This window comes from Pempheris klunzingeri, chromosome 5, assembly GCF_042242105.1.
Source record: "Pempheris klunzingeri isolate RE-2024b chromosome 5, fPemKlu1.hap1, whole genome shotgun sequence".
In the NCBI taxonomy this organism is placed as follows: Eukaryota; Metazoa; Chordata; class Actinopteri; order Acropomatiformes; family Pempheridae; genus Pempheris; species Pempheris klunzingeri.
Genome location: NC_092016.1, coordinates 28718750 through 28732787, shown reverse-complemented (window position 1 = coordinate 28732787; position 14038 = coordinate 28718750). Strand labels below are relative to the sequence as shown.

Genomic DNA, 14038 nt, shown 5'->3' with positions numbered 1-14038 from the left:
ATTTGGAAATTTTGCTAATACACCTAATTTGCAATGGGGGTTGAATAATTTTGAGTGCGACTGTGTGTGAATGATTTTCAGCCCTTAACCCTCACTGCAGCTGTTGCAAATATCTGGACAAATTGCAATGTTGTCTACATTTGGCCAGAAAGAAATGATACGCCACCAAACAAGGTAATAAATATTTCATATTATGTTCTGGTTCCACATCTAGGTCTTTCTGTGTGGAGTATGTATGTTCTCCATGCTTGCATGGGTTTTCTCCTCCCACAGTTCAATAAACAGTACAATTGGTGACTCTAAATTGGGTATTAGTGTGAGTGTGAATGCTTGTTGCTCTATGTGTTGGCCCTGTGACTGACTAGTAACCAGTCCAGGGTGCACCCTGCCTCTCACCTAAAGTCAGCTGGGACTGGCTCCAGCCCACCCTGCCACCCTGAAGGATAAGCGGTGTAGACAGTGGATGCATGTCATAAAAACTATAATGAATGATAAAAACATGTTTAGATGAACTTTAGTCCCATCAACTTATACAGCAAAAGGGAGTATAAACCCTGAACTGAGTCACAATCCTCAGCATCTAGTGACTATGACACTTTAGTATTCAGAAAATCCCTAAACCCACACCCACAGCGTATAGGAAGTACCAGTTTGCAAAAGTGGAGTGGAGTGGCGCCACTGGCTGGTGTCCTCAAGTTAGACTCTAATGCGGAACATGCCCTGGCTCAGCTGAAGGCGGAACAGTCGACAATTGGCGATGCGCAGGGCAGCACAGGCCGTTTTGGAGAGGTCGCTGGGTAACATAGGCTTAGTGCGATGCCACGTCCCAGTGCTGCGGCGAAACTCCCGGATGTAGTCGAAGCTTGTTCCTGTCCACAGAGGAAGCACAGCAGCGTCAGTATTTGAACGTGTAAGGTTGGTAACTCCACCACAACTCTGTTGTTGTTTGGCATGGCTCTCTTTCACTGACCCGTGTCCAGGTCTCCCACCACATAGATGCTGGCTCCGATGGGCACAGCACCGTACACGAAGGATGAGCTGGTCTGGATGCACAGGTTCTGGTCATCCAGGAACATCCACCTGCACCCGTCATACCACAACAGGTATGAAAAACAAGTACATGTATTGTTATTGACAATATTCTTGATTGATTGCTTGATATTCATATGATAAAAAATGTAAGACAGGGAGATCTGAACATTTTCTTTCCATTTTCAGATAGTACATTTGTTTACAGTTGTAGTCATAGCAATAGTAATATATCCATAGAATCTAATAAAGGCTTAAAAATGACAATTTAAAATGGACTATGAAAAAAGTCCTTGCAGCAGTATTTCCATACTGACCTCCTCATCGTGTCATGGTAGAACTCAGACTTGCAGGTCATCATGTGTCTTTGTTCTGGGTTATCATTCTCTTGGCTTCTAACTCCACCAAACACATAGAGCTCCTGGCCAATGCCACACGCCACTGAACCAAACCTGAGCAGGAAAATAACAGAGCGTTTCAGAAATATGAGCAAGCAATATGGATAAGATCTCGTGTCCTCGTGTGCTGTTTCAATTCAATTTCAATTCAATTCAATTTTATTTGTATAGCCCAATATCACAACAGAGTGTCTCATAGTGCTTTACAAAGTTCACTGAAATAAACAAGTGTAAGCGAACAAACAATCTAATAAAGAGTCCAGCAGTCGATGAGGCCAATGGATCAGTCCGGTGGATCAGTCCGAGGCATCACCTGCCCTTTATGACCCTCCTTCTTCGGGAAGGAAAAACTCAAAAAACCCAGTGGGAAAAGAGAAACCTTCAGGAGCACCACAGTGAAGGAGAGATCCAGCTCCCAAGGACGGACAGGCTGTAGCCTTGGACAGACGCACATCCATTGGCTGGTGGAGAACCACATCAGCGGGGCCAGGACCAGGATCCACAGGAACCAGGGAACCACATCAGCAGAACCAGGACCAGGATCCATAGGAACCAGGGAACCACATCAGCAGAACCAGGACCAGGATCCACAGGAACCAGAGAACCACATCAGCGGGACCGGGTCCAGGACCCACAGGAACCAGAGAACCACATCAGCAGGGCCAGGACCAGGATCCACAGGAACTTACCATGTTAATGTGTATCATGACTGAACACGTTCAAAATGTGGATATGTAACATTTTCTGGAAAATCAATTGTTAAACTAAGGAAGCAAGGAATATCGGTTAATCCAGCCAGTGTTGTTACTGACAAATCAAGATGCTTAACCTTGAAGCAAAAATCCTAATACGACAACACAGTCATTAAACAGTCCTGTTTTGCAACATAGCTCACAATGACCCAAATACAACAGACACTGACACTGGAGCGAAACCTGTTGACACATGGATGATTTCACACTGTATTCATCTTGGTCACCCCTGTGTTGAAATATTACAATTTATGTCTCTTTGGTTAACAGTTGAAGCGAGGGCCGATCTGGGAACAAGAGGATAAAAAGCTTCATTCAGTCTTTTCAAACCAAGAAAAAGACTAAACTGATCTGATCTATAATCAAAGTTATAAAGAAAGAACTTTGCTTCTATCAAGTTGGCATTTGGGTTGGTTCATTCTTACGGGTTCGTAGTATTCATTAGCTTGAATTTAACCTATTTATTTCCTATGGTGTCTATAGGATCCCTAGTCTAGTCAAAAGATATGTAAACCACAAGACTGAATGTGACTGACTATGACCAGGATGACTGACTATGGCGTCATTTGCGGGAGGTCAAACTGAAACTAAAACTGACAGTTCTCGGAGTGCAACAATGACTAAGGAGCCGTGTTTCATTTCCTGTTGTGCAATACAAACAAGAACACAGTTAAAGGTGTTAGAAAATCTGAAATATTTGTGTGTTATTATACAGCACTGTGGGACACAAAATCAAAAAATAACTATAAGTTGGTTGCACGTCAGCTGATCAAATCATAGATCCTCTTTCAATTGTCGTGCAAAGACCACAACAGCTAATGCAATCACAGGTTGTGTTTACCTTCTCTCTTTCAGTGGACAGAGTCCCGTCCAGTGCTGGGTTTTGGGGTCAAAGCATTCAACAGAGTCAAACAGCTTCCCATAGGAGCCCCCTCCAATGGCATAGATCTTCTTGTTCATAGAGGCGTAGCAGCCAACCTGAAAGAGAAGGCGGGAACAGTTGTTCAAGTCACAGCATGCAGGGAGAGGTTTACTGTGGAAAGTGAGTCACTTGGTCTAAATTCTGTTAAATCTGGACGTGGGTTGTAAAGATCTATTGGCTATTTTAGTGACATTGTTGTTAAGTGGGTCTATTACACTGTCCAGAGGAGAGAACTGTCTGGTGTGAGATATTAAAAATGGGCAAGATCCAAATATGGAGACTGGAAAAGACCTCTGTTATGTTGGGCACCTCGAGCCTTCAAGGTCCCCTTTTATTTGACTTTAGAGAAAGGGTTTTGTGAAGCACTGAAATCAAATGACCCATTTGAGAGAAAATACATGTATGTATGTATGAAGAGTTTATGATCGATCATTTATCCCACACATTTGCTCTTTCTATTCTTCTACATTTCTTTATATGAACAATTACTTGCATAATTGTAAAAATAGTCAAAGATTCATCAATAATGAAAAAAAGATCTTAGTTGCAGCCCTTTTATTTAGTTAACACACATACATTATGGAACATTTCAGTCTGAAAGAATATTCACAGGGCTCAAGGTTTGCCCTGCTGCTCCACAAACTTAATCTACCGATAAAGTTATTAACAAAGATGATACTTTAAGCCCACGTGTAGTTCCCATATTTGAAAGCATTCATGCCCTGGAGAGCTGGAATGTATTAAGAGAATTGCTTGGCACTCTGTCAATGGAATTGTGGTATTTATAAGTGACATTTTTGGCTTAAATTTTGGTTCATCCCCTGAGGATTATGTATATCCACCGCAAATCTCACGGCAAACTAGACAATAGTTGTTCCTCTGCTAGCAGAGCAAAATGAAATCCCACAGAAACATCTGATCACAGATGTCATCTCGATACCGCTCGTGGCAAACTGGGAGAAACTGAACACAAAGGGTGTGTTTTACCGCAGCAGTAATCTATATTTTTAATTTTCATTCATAGCAAGCTGTGTGGAGGATTGAATGAATTTCAATGAAGTCAACGTTTTATATACAGCATGGGAGTAATAGGAATCAAATTGGAGTCCCCTGTCATTCGATGCCTGTGCACGGTCGGATATTAGAAAGCAGGCAGCAGAAGCTTATGACTCTTTGATCAACATAATTTAGTCACATTCATATGTTCGACGGAGTCATTACTTCATGCAGGCTGCCACCTCCCCATTAGATACAACAAAGAATAGATCTCTGCAGGCCTAATTACACAACTTAAGTTTGCTGTATGGGCTCATTTCATAAGACAAGTTGGCGTACTTGTTGGAAGCAGTGCAATTAACCATGCATGTCTAATGTGACTCGGATAGATGAAACAAGTCAGACGAAGCAGCAGGATGCAGGTGCACATGAGGAAGAGCTAGTGCAAAACACGGGTCATGTTGGTTACTTCGTCTTCAGTCAGTATTGCACGCCTCTGCTCAAGGAGTCGGGGCCCTGGACATTGCCGTGGTTAGCAGGAAACCGTGAGTGTAACAATTTATGTTGTCAGCTCGTCAAGAATACGTTTATAAGTTAAAGAATTAATAAGACCTCTACTGTGAGACAGGGAATCTTATGCAAGTGCCATTAATGACAGATTGTTGATTAATCATTGGGATACTAACTTCATATAATATTTCCCAGCTCCATAATAGATCTGATATCATTTAGAAATGGAAATTAATTTCTTTAGAATTAAAATTTACAGTTTAGTCCTGTGTTGCTACATTTCTTGTGTCCCAGTCGTCTGCTGCATCACATGTTCTACTAGTCTGTGAGTGTGATATGTGTATGCGTGTCGTTACCTTGCGGATCATGGTCATACTGGTCTGCATGGTCCACGTGCTGAAGTGAGGGTCGAACACTTCAACGGTGATCAGCTCTATTTCTTCATTCTCTCCTCCGAGCACGTAGATCAGACCGTCCAGCTCCACCACACCAAAATTCTGACGAGCCTACGTTCACCCGTGACATGACAGTCAGACCACAGCGCAGTCTGCCACGGTCACCTACACGCAAGCTCCATTTAACGGATCTTTACCAACTGTTCCAAAATGGAAATTACAAACAATGTAACGAGGTTCCAAATATTTGGACTCATATCATCGTCACAAAACCCCTTCAAATCTCAGAATTCCACCATTTTTAGACATTTTAGGTACTGGCTGATGTTATCTAAATCTTGTATTAATATCTATCAAATACTAGCATTATGAATGATGTACTTAAGTATGATTTTACTACATTAGTGTGCCAGTCCTGCCAACTAGGGTCGCACTGAGCCTGTATTGCAGTGCTGCTGACACCTAGTGGTTCTGAAGTCACAGTAAAAGTCAGAGAGCACACATGGCGTAACATGGCTGCAGAAACGTGCTTCATGTGGACTGATGTGAGACTAAACAGTTTATGTACTAATTTATCTACTGACTGTGGAGGGATTACTGTAACTGCTAAAACTCGAGGAGAGATGCAGGGATGGAAAGGAGTCAGTATACCTGCAACATTGGCGGTATGGAGCTCCAAGTGTTGGAGTCAGGGTCATATTTCTCTCCACTGGCCAGGACCGTATTGTGTTCATCTGTTCCACCCATCACAAACAGAAACCCCTCTAACAAGTAGGAAACACAGTGTTATTACTAATGACCTGTCGTTTGCCCTGTTCTCCTAAAGAGGAACTCATCCCTAACGCTGATAAAAGAATCATTCAGTGAAGTAATTCATTGCATGAGTTACAGATGTGTCTTCTGCATCGCTTCAGTTGTGGTGGGTGTATTTCACTGGCCTGAGCCCAGCACTCACCAGCAGCCACCACCCCGTGGCCAAGGCGGGCTACGCTCATTGGCTGCAGCTCAATCCAGGCCTGTCTGTTGGCGTCATAGAGCGGACACATGCAGCGCGTCACACCAGTTGGCTTCCTGCTTCTGTACAGGACAAAAACCATCAGACCAGACAGGATGAGAAAAACCCTGTGATCTGGGTGAACTCTAAGTTAACCTTTTCCTCTGGTTGTGATTACCATTATTTCCTATGTTATCGAGGGCCAAAACTGTCATGCGTGCAATTCCTTCACGCATGACGTCAAATTATAGTTAAGGGCTGGATCAGGCCTTAGACCAGCCCCTAGTTATGCTGCTATAGGCTCAGACTGCCGGGGGACTCCTATGGTGCACTGAGCTCCTCTCTATTCTCTATCCTCCTCTTCCTCTCCATCATTATGTCTCATGTCAGCCTAATGTCTGCCTCTAACTTGCTATCTTCCCCGGAGCCTTTCTGTGCTTTCTCATCTCTCAGGTTTCTATGGATCCTGGTCCTGGTGATGTGGTTCTCTGCTTCATGAATCACGGCTGCGGATCGTCGGCCACTCGTCATGTTTTTCAATAATATCATACTGCTAATCTTTTAGTCACATTCCTATTGTTAGTGCTATAGTCACTGTTTGTGTTGTCTCTGTCTGTCTGTCTGTCTCTCTCTGTCTCTCTCTCTCTCTCTCTCACCTCCACCCAACGCAGACCCCTACAGAAGCCGCCCACATTGAGCCTGGGTCTGTTCCAGGTTTCTTCCTGTTAAAGGGGAGTTCTTCCTCCACTGTTTCCTAATATAATATCTGATGCTGCTCATGTGGGGATTCTTGAATCCTTAATGTTGAGTTCCTGAATCGTTGGGTCTCTCTCTGATTAAAGAGTTTGGTCTAGACCTGCTCTTTATGGAAAGCGTCTTGAGATAACGCTGTTGTGATTTGGCGCTCTATAAATAAAGATTGATCGATTGATTGAAATTACGGCAGAAGAATTAGGATCCCAGTGGGATCTTCTGATAGTTCTGTGTTGAACAACTTCACTCGGTAACTAAAGTGTAAAGGTTTCTCTTTAGGTCACAACTCAACATTCAAGTTCTGCAGTGAACACCAAAGACCTGTGATAAATGAGCCTATGAAAAAATGCTAATTAAGTAAATGAAAAAATAAAGCTTGTGGTGGACATTGACTTACTTGCGATCCTCTCCCCCAGCGATAACTATACACTCAGAATAACCTCGGGGTTTGAAGGCAGCGAGCAGAGCCTCACCCTGCAGCTGACCAGCCCCCAGCACTGGCTGACAGTACTCTCTGATCACCTCCCTCATTAGCGGCTCCCCCATGGCCTGGTGGGATATCACACAGCACACAACAAGGTTAGCTGCTAACTCGGTCAGTCAGGGTTTGTGCTTCAAAAGCAGCGCGCACACACACACACACACACACACACACACACACACACACACACACACACACACACACACACACACACACACACACACACACACACACACACACACACACACACACACACACACACACACACACACACACACACACACACACACACACACACACACACACACACACACACACACACACACAATGTGAAGCTTGTGAGATACTTTCACGACATCCCACATTATTGATAATACTATAAAGCATGCATTTAAATCTGGGGGGCATTTTGTAGTTGCTCTACCTGTTCTCTGATGTAGCTTATGTCCAGGCCCTGCAGCCAAACTGCAGACATCACTTCTTTCATGTGAACCTGCGGGCACAAATGGAATAAGACTCACTTTGTGTTTCCTGAAACAGACACGAGCTTGTAGCACATAGAGCTGAATTAATTCACCTTTTTGGTCACTTGGGGGCACAGGAGCAGGCTAGACACACAACACTGACCTTAAGAGTGTTTATACAGTGAAGACGTTCACTATTTACACATCTGGCAAACATAACATTACATTAGCATTCACTTGGGGGTCGTGTCTCTGCCTGGAAACCTTAGATCCAACAGTCATTCTCCTTTGAGCTGTTTTGCGCTGCAGCAACTCCACAGTTTCCAACAGCACATGTGGCCTTTGAAGCCTGAGGGCAGGTATTGTATAGTCGGAGTTCTAGAGAGTTTTCTCTGTAAACAAGGTTGATGGTTAAAGTTGTGGGGGCAAAAAACAAAAACAAAAAACCACTTAACAGACAAATGGTGCACAGAGCTGAGGAGAGCAGTAAGGTTGGTGATAACACTGTGGGTTCTACATTGTAAGCGCCACCTATGGCATCACTCACAGTCCACTGATCCATTGTAAATATAAAGATATTGATTAGCGTAGCTTTAACAATACAGTGAGTCAAAATGATTCATTCAGTTCTGTTTTTGAAATACCATAAGGCAACAGTATTCATGAGGAGTTCTGCACCACAAAATAAAATAAGCCCCCAGAAAGGAGTCTGATGACACACAACCTACAAAAACCATTGAAATGGACTATTTTAGCTGAAGGGCAGACACCCATTCTTTAGCTTTTTCAGCTTTTTCAGCTTCAGTTTTTCCATTCATTTTCATCCTTATAAAAATCAATACTTAGACTCTTCAAATTTGTTTGAGTTGTCTTATCAATCGCAGTGAACGATTGTATTTCATTATCATTGTGGGGTAAAGCAGTTACCAGCAACTGCATTACAGACTGATTTTCATTCTGTGCAAAAATTAATCTTTGTTTCAATCAATCAATCGATCAATCTTTATTTATAGAGCGCCAATTCACAACAGCATTATCTCAAGACTCTTTCCATAAAGAGCAGGTCTAGACCAAACTCTTTAATTAGAGAGAGACCCAACGAATTCAGGAATTCAACATGAAGGATTCAAGCATCCCCACATGAGCAGCATCAGATATTAGACACAGTGGAGGAAGAACCCCCCTTTAACGGGAAGAAACTTGGAACAGACCCAGGCTATCAAAAGCTTCATACACTATACAGTTTGATAAGGAAGCCTCGAAAGCCCCACATTCCCTTTATTAATTTATTTTTTTTTAAATCAGCAGTTGATCAGTTGAGTAAACAAGTTGACAGTGTGCAGCCTCTCCTAGCTCCACACTGAACCTGAAGTGAGCGTCACCCACCCTGCGATCCTCCGGATCATGTGCCAGCCATCGTACCACAGCCTCCAGCACATGCTTTTCGTTGCCCACGTTCAGCTTCTCCATGGCCAGCACCTCGCACAGGCGGTCTGGAGGCAGCTCCCTGAACTCCTCGGTGAGTGCCACATCACCGAAATGTGTCTGCAGAAACTCTGTGGCGGCATAGTGGACGTGGTGAAGGCAGTAGTGCAGAGAGAAGAGTCGGATGCCAATGCAGTTCTCTGCAGTGATGCAGCTCTCTAAGAACTGGCAACACAGGGACTTGAGGTCAGTTATGAGGAGCAGGTCGGACGCCTGCACCATGTCCTGGATGGTCTCTTCACTCAAAGTGATCTGTGCGTAGGACACACACACACACACACACATAAGGACATACATACATATGCAAACACTGAGACAGAGAGGTAGGTGGCAATCATTCATGCTCTCCACAAAGGCTAAGCATTTTAAAGCCTCCGCACTCACTTCACCACTGAAGATATAATCCAGGATCTGTTTCATGATGGGCATGGAGACTCCCTGCAGCTCGATTCTATAAGGAGACCCATCTTCTTTTGGAGGATTGTAGTTCAGCTTGGTCCTAACACAAAATCATCAACACATGAAAATAAAAAACACCAGACACAGGTGACAAATGCATGGTCGTATCTGGGCTTGTGTACTTGGTGCTGAGGGCTACTGCCTGACTGTCTTACCTGATGTAAGGGCTGGCAGCAGCCAGGATGTTTTTCTGGACAGGAAGCTCCTCTCCATCCACCACCAGCAACGCGTCGTGGAAACTTTGCTCTTGCCAGAAAACTCGAAGGACCCTGAGGAGTTTCTGGGAGTGTTGTGGGTCCGAAACCTTGGAGCCAGGTTCACTTGATCCAGAGTGGGGCATGTCTAGGCTGGACTGGAAACACAGAAATGAACACTGGTCACTCTTTTCAGTTCAGCTTGTACACAAGAAAATCGGTTCTGTCCAAATGTGCTTTCACAGTACTTCCGGAGGCAACCTGTCATCCACAACAACGGGCTGTGGCAGCTGTGTTGGCCAAGTGTCCACGTTAAAAAGCACGTGACACACTGCCAGCATCAGGTAAACCACTGGTAGATCCCACCAAACACCAAGAGGAACATAATACGGCTAATGAATCGTGAACGGACCTTAACATTAACTCTGGTGCTTTAAAGCTAAGCTAGTAGCAAAACAACGGTCGCTGCACACTTCCTGTGCCAAAGACTGTAGCTGTCAGTGTTGTTCACTGGTACACAGGTACCTTGGGGAGGTACAGCCTGGTGGGCCACATCACTGACTAATGAGTAAAGCTGCAAATACACCAACGTGTGCATGAGTCACGCACTGCATGTTTACAATGGGTCAAACTTGTTGTGTCATGCTTTTCATTTTAACAAGTCGTGTTGACTACTAACTCTTTCGGTGTCTTACCTTAAGACTACGAAACGCGTCTGTCTTTTCTACGGGCACAGGGTGAAGCTATCTGCTCATGGAGCGACACGGAACACCCCATGCGAGAATGTTGTAAGTGGTCCTGAACACCTTTATTGTGCTGTATTCAAAGACGCAGGAAATATTGGAAACGCAACATAACATGTTCAAATATATTGTATGGTACACTTACCCGATCAAATACACATAAACGATTAACAAATATATTCACCTAGGAACCATTGAGTGGTAAAGCTTTTATAATAGCCAAGACAGCTCAGTCTTGGTTACTTCTAACATGGTGGGCGAGAACACGCCCTTGAGTAGCACAGACGAGTGAAACGCAGATTTCATCTGGTATTTGAACGCATCACCGGCTAAGGCGGAAAGTGTGTACATGGACAGCGTACCAACACTTTAAGAGCAACCTGTGTGCAAACAGAGTTGTGGATAAATTGTTAGTGCAAAGTACGTTAGTTATAATGCATCAGCAACTTTGTGCAATCTATCTTTGTAAACCAAAACAAATAATGCCTTCATGAAGTTCATTGTCTACGTTTCGAAATGGCTGTAACAAGTGAAAAATAAAAAGGAGCGGTACGGGGCCAATAGAGGAAGCGGAAACCACAGAGAGTACTAGCAAACAGTGTTTCCGGTTGTGAGTTAGACGATTTAGACGAATTCGTATAGTGTTGATAAGCTTTTTAACAATATATATAAGTAAAATAAATAACGAATTTGAAGATCTTACTTTTACCGTGTGTATTCCTGTGCATATGCGCAGCAGTGCAGAGACTAACATTTGCGCTTTTAGTTTGAAGGAAAACTCATCTTCACTTTATCTCCTGTTATCTCTCGGTAGCTTGAAACAACCGTCGCCGCCATAACTTTGGACAAACACACATATTATGAAGCATTGCGCAGGAGCACAGAAGGTAACAGCGCTGTGGCTACGTGTGTCGGCTAGGCTTCTGTTCTGTGTGCTAGCTGTCAAACTGTGCGTGGTGGAGATTTAAGTTAGGTAATGTTTCTTCCGGTGAGTCAACCACAATGTGTCGTGTTGAACCAACAAAGTAGGATTTTATAATGTTACAAGGCCTCACAGCTGATGTGTCTTTCGTTTCTAGCTCCCACGGTGATGTTGTGAGGAAAGAACCACTGAGCATCGTATATGCTTGGCTGGCGGACCTAACTGGAGACACTCGGGGTGAACACCGTCAGCATGCCTCGGCCTGATCGGGGCAGACCGTCCCCGTGGATAGAGAGTGTGATCCTGGGCTATGGCGGCCAGGCAGAGAGCAGCAGGCTGAAGGCACATGTGATCGGGGTGGGTGAGATGTCTCAGACCCAGGCCCTGGGCTCTGAGGGTCCCACAGGACTGCTCTTCCTGTCCGACGGGTTGCTCCAGATCCCTGCCATTCTTACAGCATCAGCCTGGGAGCTTCTACAGGAGCAGGAGGACCGCGAGTGTTTCACTAGTCTGGTCAATTCCACAGTGTGCATTAAGGACTACCGGCTGCAGTTTCACATGGCCCCCGAACAGACTAAATGCAGATTCTTCTTATCAGTTGGGGAGCTGGCCACGACTGCGGCCGGTCCAGTTAAGGACGGCACCCCTTGCTGCACAACGCTGCCCTCCATCCGGCTGAAGATCTGCAAGACGTGGAGGGCCCTGCTGGGTCAGGAGACGCAGGACTCCCAGCAGAGCCAGTGTGGGTTCGACCTATCGGAGCTACTGGGGGAGTGGCAACACGACTGTCTGCAGGCTGTGCTGGAGGATGTAAGGGAGAGGCTGGGGATAGCCGGCAGACACCCTGTGAGCCTGCAACCCTCCACCTCAATGCCTGCCTCATCACCGACCCACTCAGATACATTTACCGCCACGAGCTGGGATGTTGACAGGGTCAGATGCAAGGGAGTGAAATGTTTTACTGCCCCCATAAAGTGTCTTCTCATCTCAGAGGAAGATGCTCGGCAGCTACAAACACCACAGAATGCTGGAAGCAGGTCACCAAGCGGGCTTTGTGCTGCAAAAGCTATTGGTGCTGCAGTCTGCAAACCTCCAGACACCCCTCAGCCCTCCGTTGGTGATGCAGGGAGACAAATAGCCACGGCAGCAGTTACAGTGACAGACGGCGATGCCAGTGAGAACCCACCTCTTCCCGTGGAGGACAGCTTGCTGCATGCAGACGTGATCACAGGGATGGTCGACAGCGACATCAGAACATTGTCCAATCCTTGGGACATTTTTCCTCCACCGTGTGACACATCCTCATCCCCCGATGCATCCCCAGAAGCGAAACCAGCCAGCTCAACACACAATCCCACCGATGCTGAATCCAAGCACGATCGTGCTGCGATCCTAACCAGCGTGCAACATCCTGTCCATGGCTCAAAGGAATCCTGGAAGACATTGGAGCACAGCAAGGAAGAGCACAGCTACCTCCTGCCATACCAAAAACCGCCGCAGTCTACTAGCCTCCCCGTCACTGCCGGTCCTTCAACTTCTGTGAGTCAGGAACCGTTTATCAGGCTGTTGAACCTGCTGCCTGCCACAGATGAAGACTGCACTGACACAGCACAATTAAATCCTTTGGCCTTGGACCAAGAAGGACAGAGTTTGGACAAGGACACGGAGAAGATCGTCGAGCGAAGGTATAGAAAGAGAAAGAGTAGTGAGCCAGCACCAGGAGAGCTCACCACCTTAGCGGATGAGGAAGAGCAGGAAGCTTGGATCACTGGGAGCCCTCCATCGTGGCTGTTTGACAGCCCGGCTGAGGAGGGCAGCAGCAGTGGCCGACAGGGCCGAACCGTAGGGAGTGCGTTGAGAAAGACTCCCACTGTTCACAGCGACGGCAGGCTGTTCTCTTACTTTTACCAAGTGTCTGGAAACAATTTGCAGGACTTCAGTCGGTTCAGTGTTTCTGATTCCTTGCTGCACTGGGCGGTGAGGTATCTTGTTGTTCCAAAGCAGACCGATAATCCACTCATCAACACATCAGTAACCTCCAATCAAACATCGTCCGACAGGACCGATGTCACTTCACTTTAGGTTCAAAATGTTGAAATGCAGTTAAGCTTGTTGGATCTTACAATGTCCCCTGACGTAGTGTCGCTCTGTGTACTGACTCTGTTTTGTAAGGTACAGGTAGAAAGTTTGTAAAATAAAATATTTTCACTGTGAAATAGTGTTATGTTCATTTCATTGAGCTGTTTATTGAATTTGGGATAAAAAATAATCTGTGTGAATTATTTTTGTTTGCTATCAGTGACGGTGTACAAAGAGCTGGAAACAATGTTGCTGACAGTGATGTGCAGTGAGGTTGCAGACTGCAAAACCAGTACGGTCAGCCGAAAGATGCTCAAACAGTCCATAGGGCTGAGAGGGGATCATTTTCAGTTCATGCTAGGAAGAATGCTAATGTGCTAACCGTAGATCTTTCAGAACAAACTTTGACAAGCAAGTAAACACTCTGTACAACATAACACACAATAAACTAAAGTACTTTAT

General features: G+C 45.1%; 2 protein-coding genes across 6 annotated transcripts; one reads left to right on the top strand and one right to left on the bottom strand.

The window, feature by feature from the left end:
* Positions 1-10820, bottom strand: gan (gigaxonin). 3 transcript variants are annotated; one of them, XM_070830586.1, is made up of 13 exons: positions 10760-10820; positions 9794-9990; positions 9564-9678; positions 9081-9431; positions 7655-7723; positions 7147-7298; positions 5958-6079; positions 5654-5766; positions 4964-5113; positions 3021-3157; positions 1347-1481; positions 971-1080; positions 1-869 (listed from the first exon to the last, which is right to left on the bottom strand). In XM_070830586.1, the coding sequence occupies exons 2-13, from the start codon at positions 9976-9978 to the stop codon at positions 697-699; spliced, it is 1812 nt and encodes a 603-aa protein (XP_070686687.1). In that variant the 5' UTR covers positions 9979-9990; positions 10760-10820; the 3' UTR covers positions 1-696. The 3 variants fall into 3 exon arrangements, with proteins under 3 accessions (XP_070686687.1, XP_070686684.1, XP_070686686.1); XM_070830583.1 differs by lacking the exon at positions 10760-10820 and adding an exon at positions 10528-10632; XM_070830585.1 differs by lacking the exon at positions 10760-10820 and adding an exon at positions 10536-10618 and having other exon boundaries at positions 9794-10011.
* Positions 10821-11298: 478 nt separating this feature from the next.
* Positions 11299-13699, top strand: acd (ACD shelterin complex subunit and telomerase recruitment factor). Of its 3 annotated transcripts, none has more exons than XM_070831031.1 (2): positions 11299-11462; positions 11655-13699. In XM_070831031.1, the coding sequence occupies exon 2, from the start codon at positions 11750-11752 to the stop codon at positions 13577-13579; it is 1830 nt and encodes a 609-aa protein (XP_070687132.1). In that variant the 5' UTR covers positions 11299-11462; positions 11655-11749; the 3' UTR covers positions 13580-13699. The 3 variants fall into 3 exon arrangements, with proteins under 3 accessions (XP_070687132.1, XP_070687131.1, XP_070687130.1); XM_070831030.1 differs by having other exon boundaries at positions 11299-11548; XM_070831029.1 differs by having other exon boundaries at positions 11299-11563.
* The last annotated feature ends 339 nt before the right edge of the window (positions 13700-14038 follow it).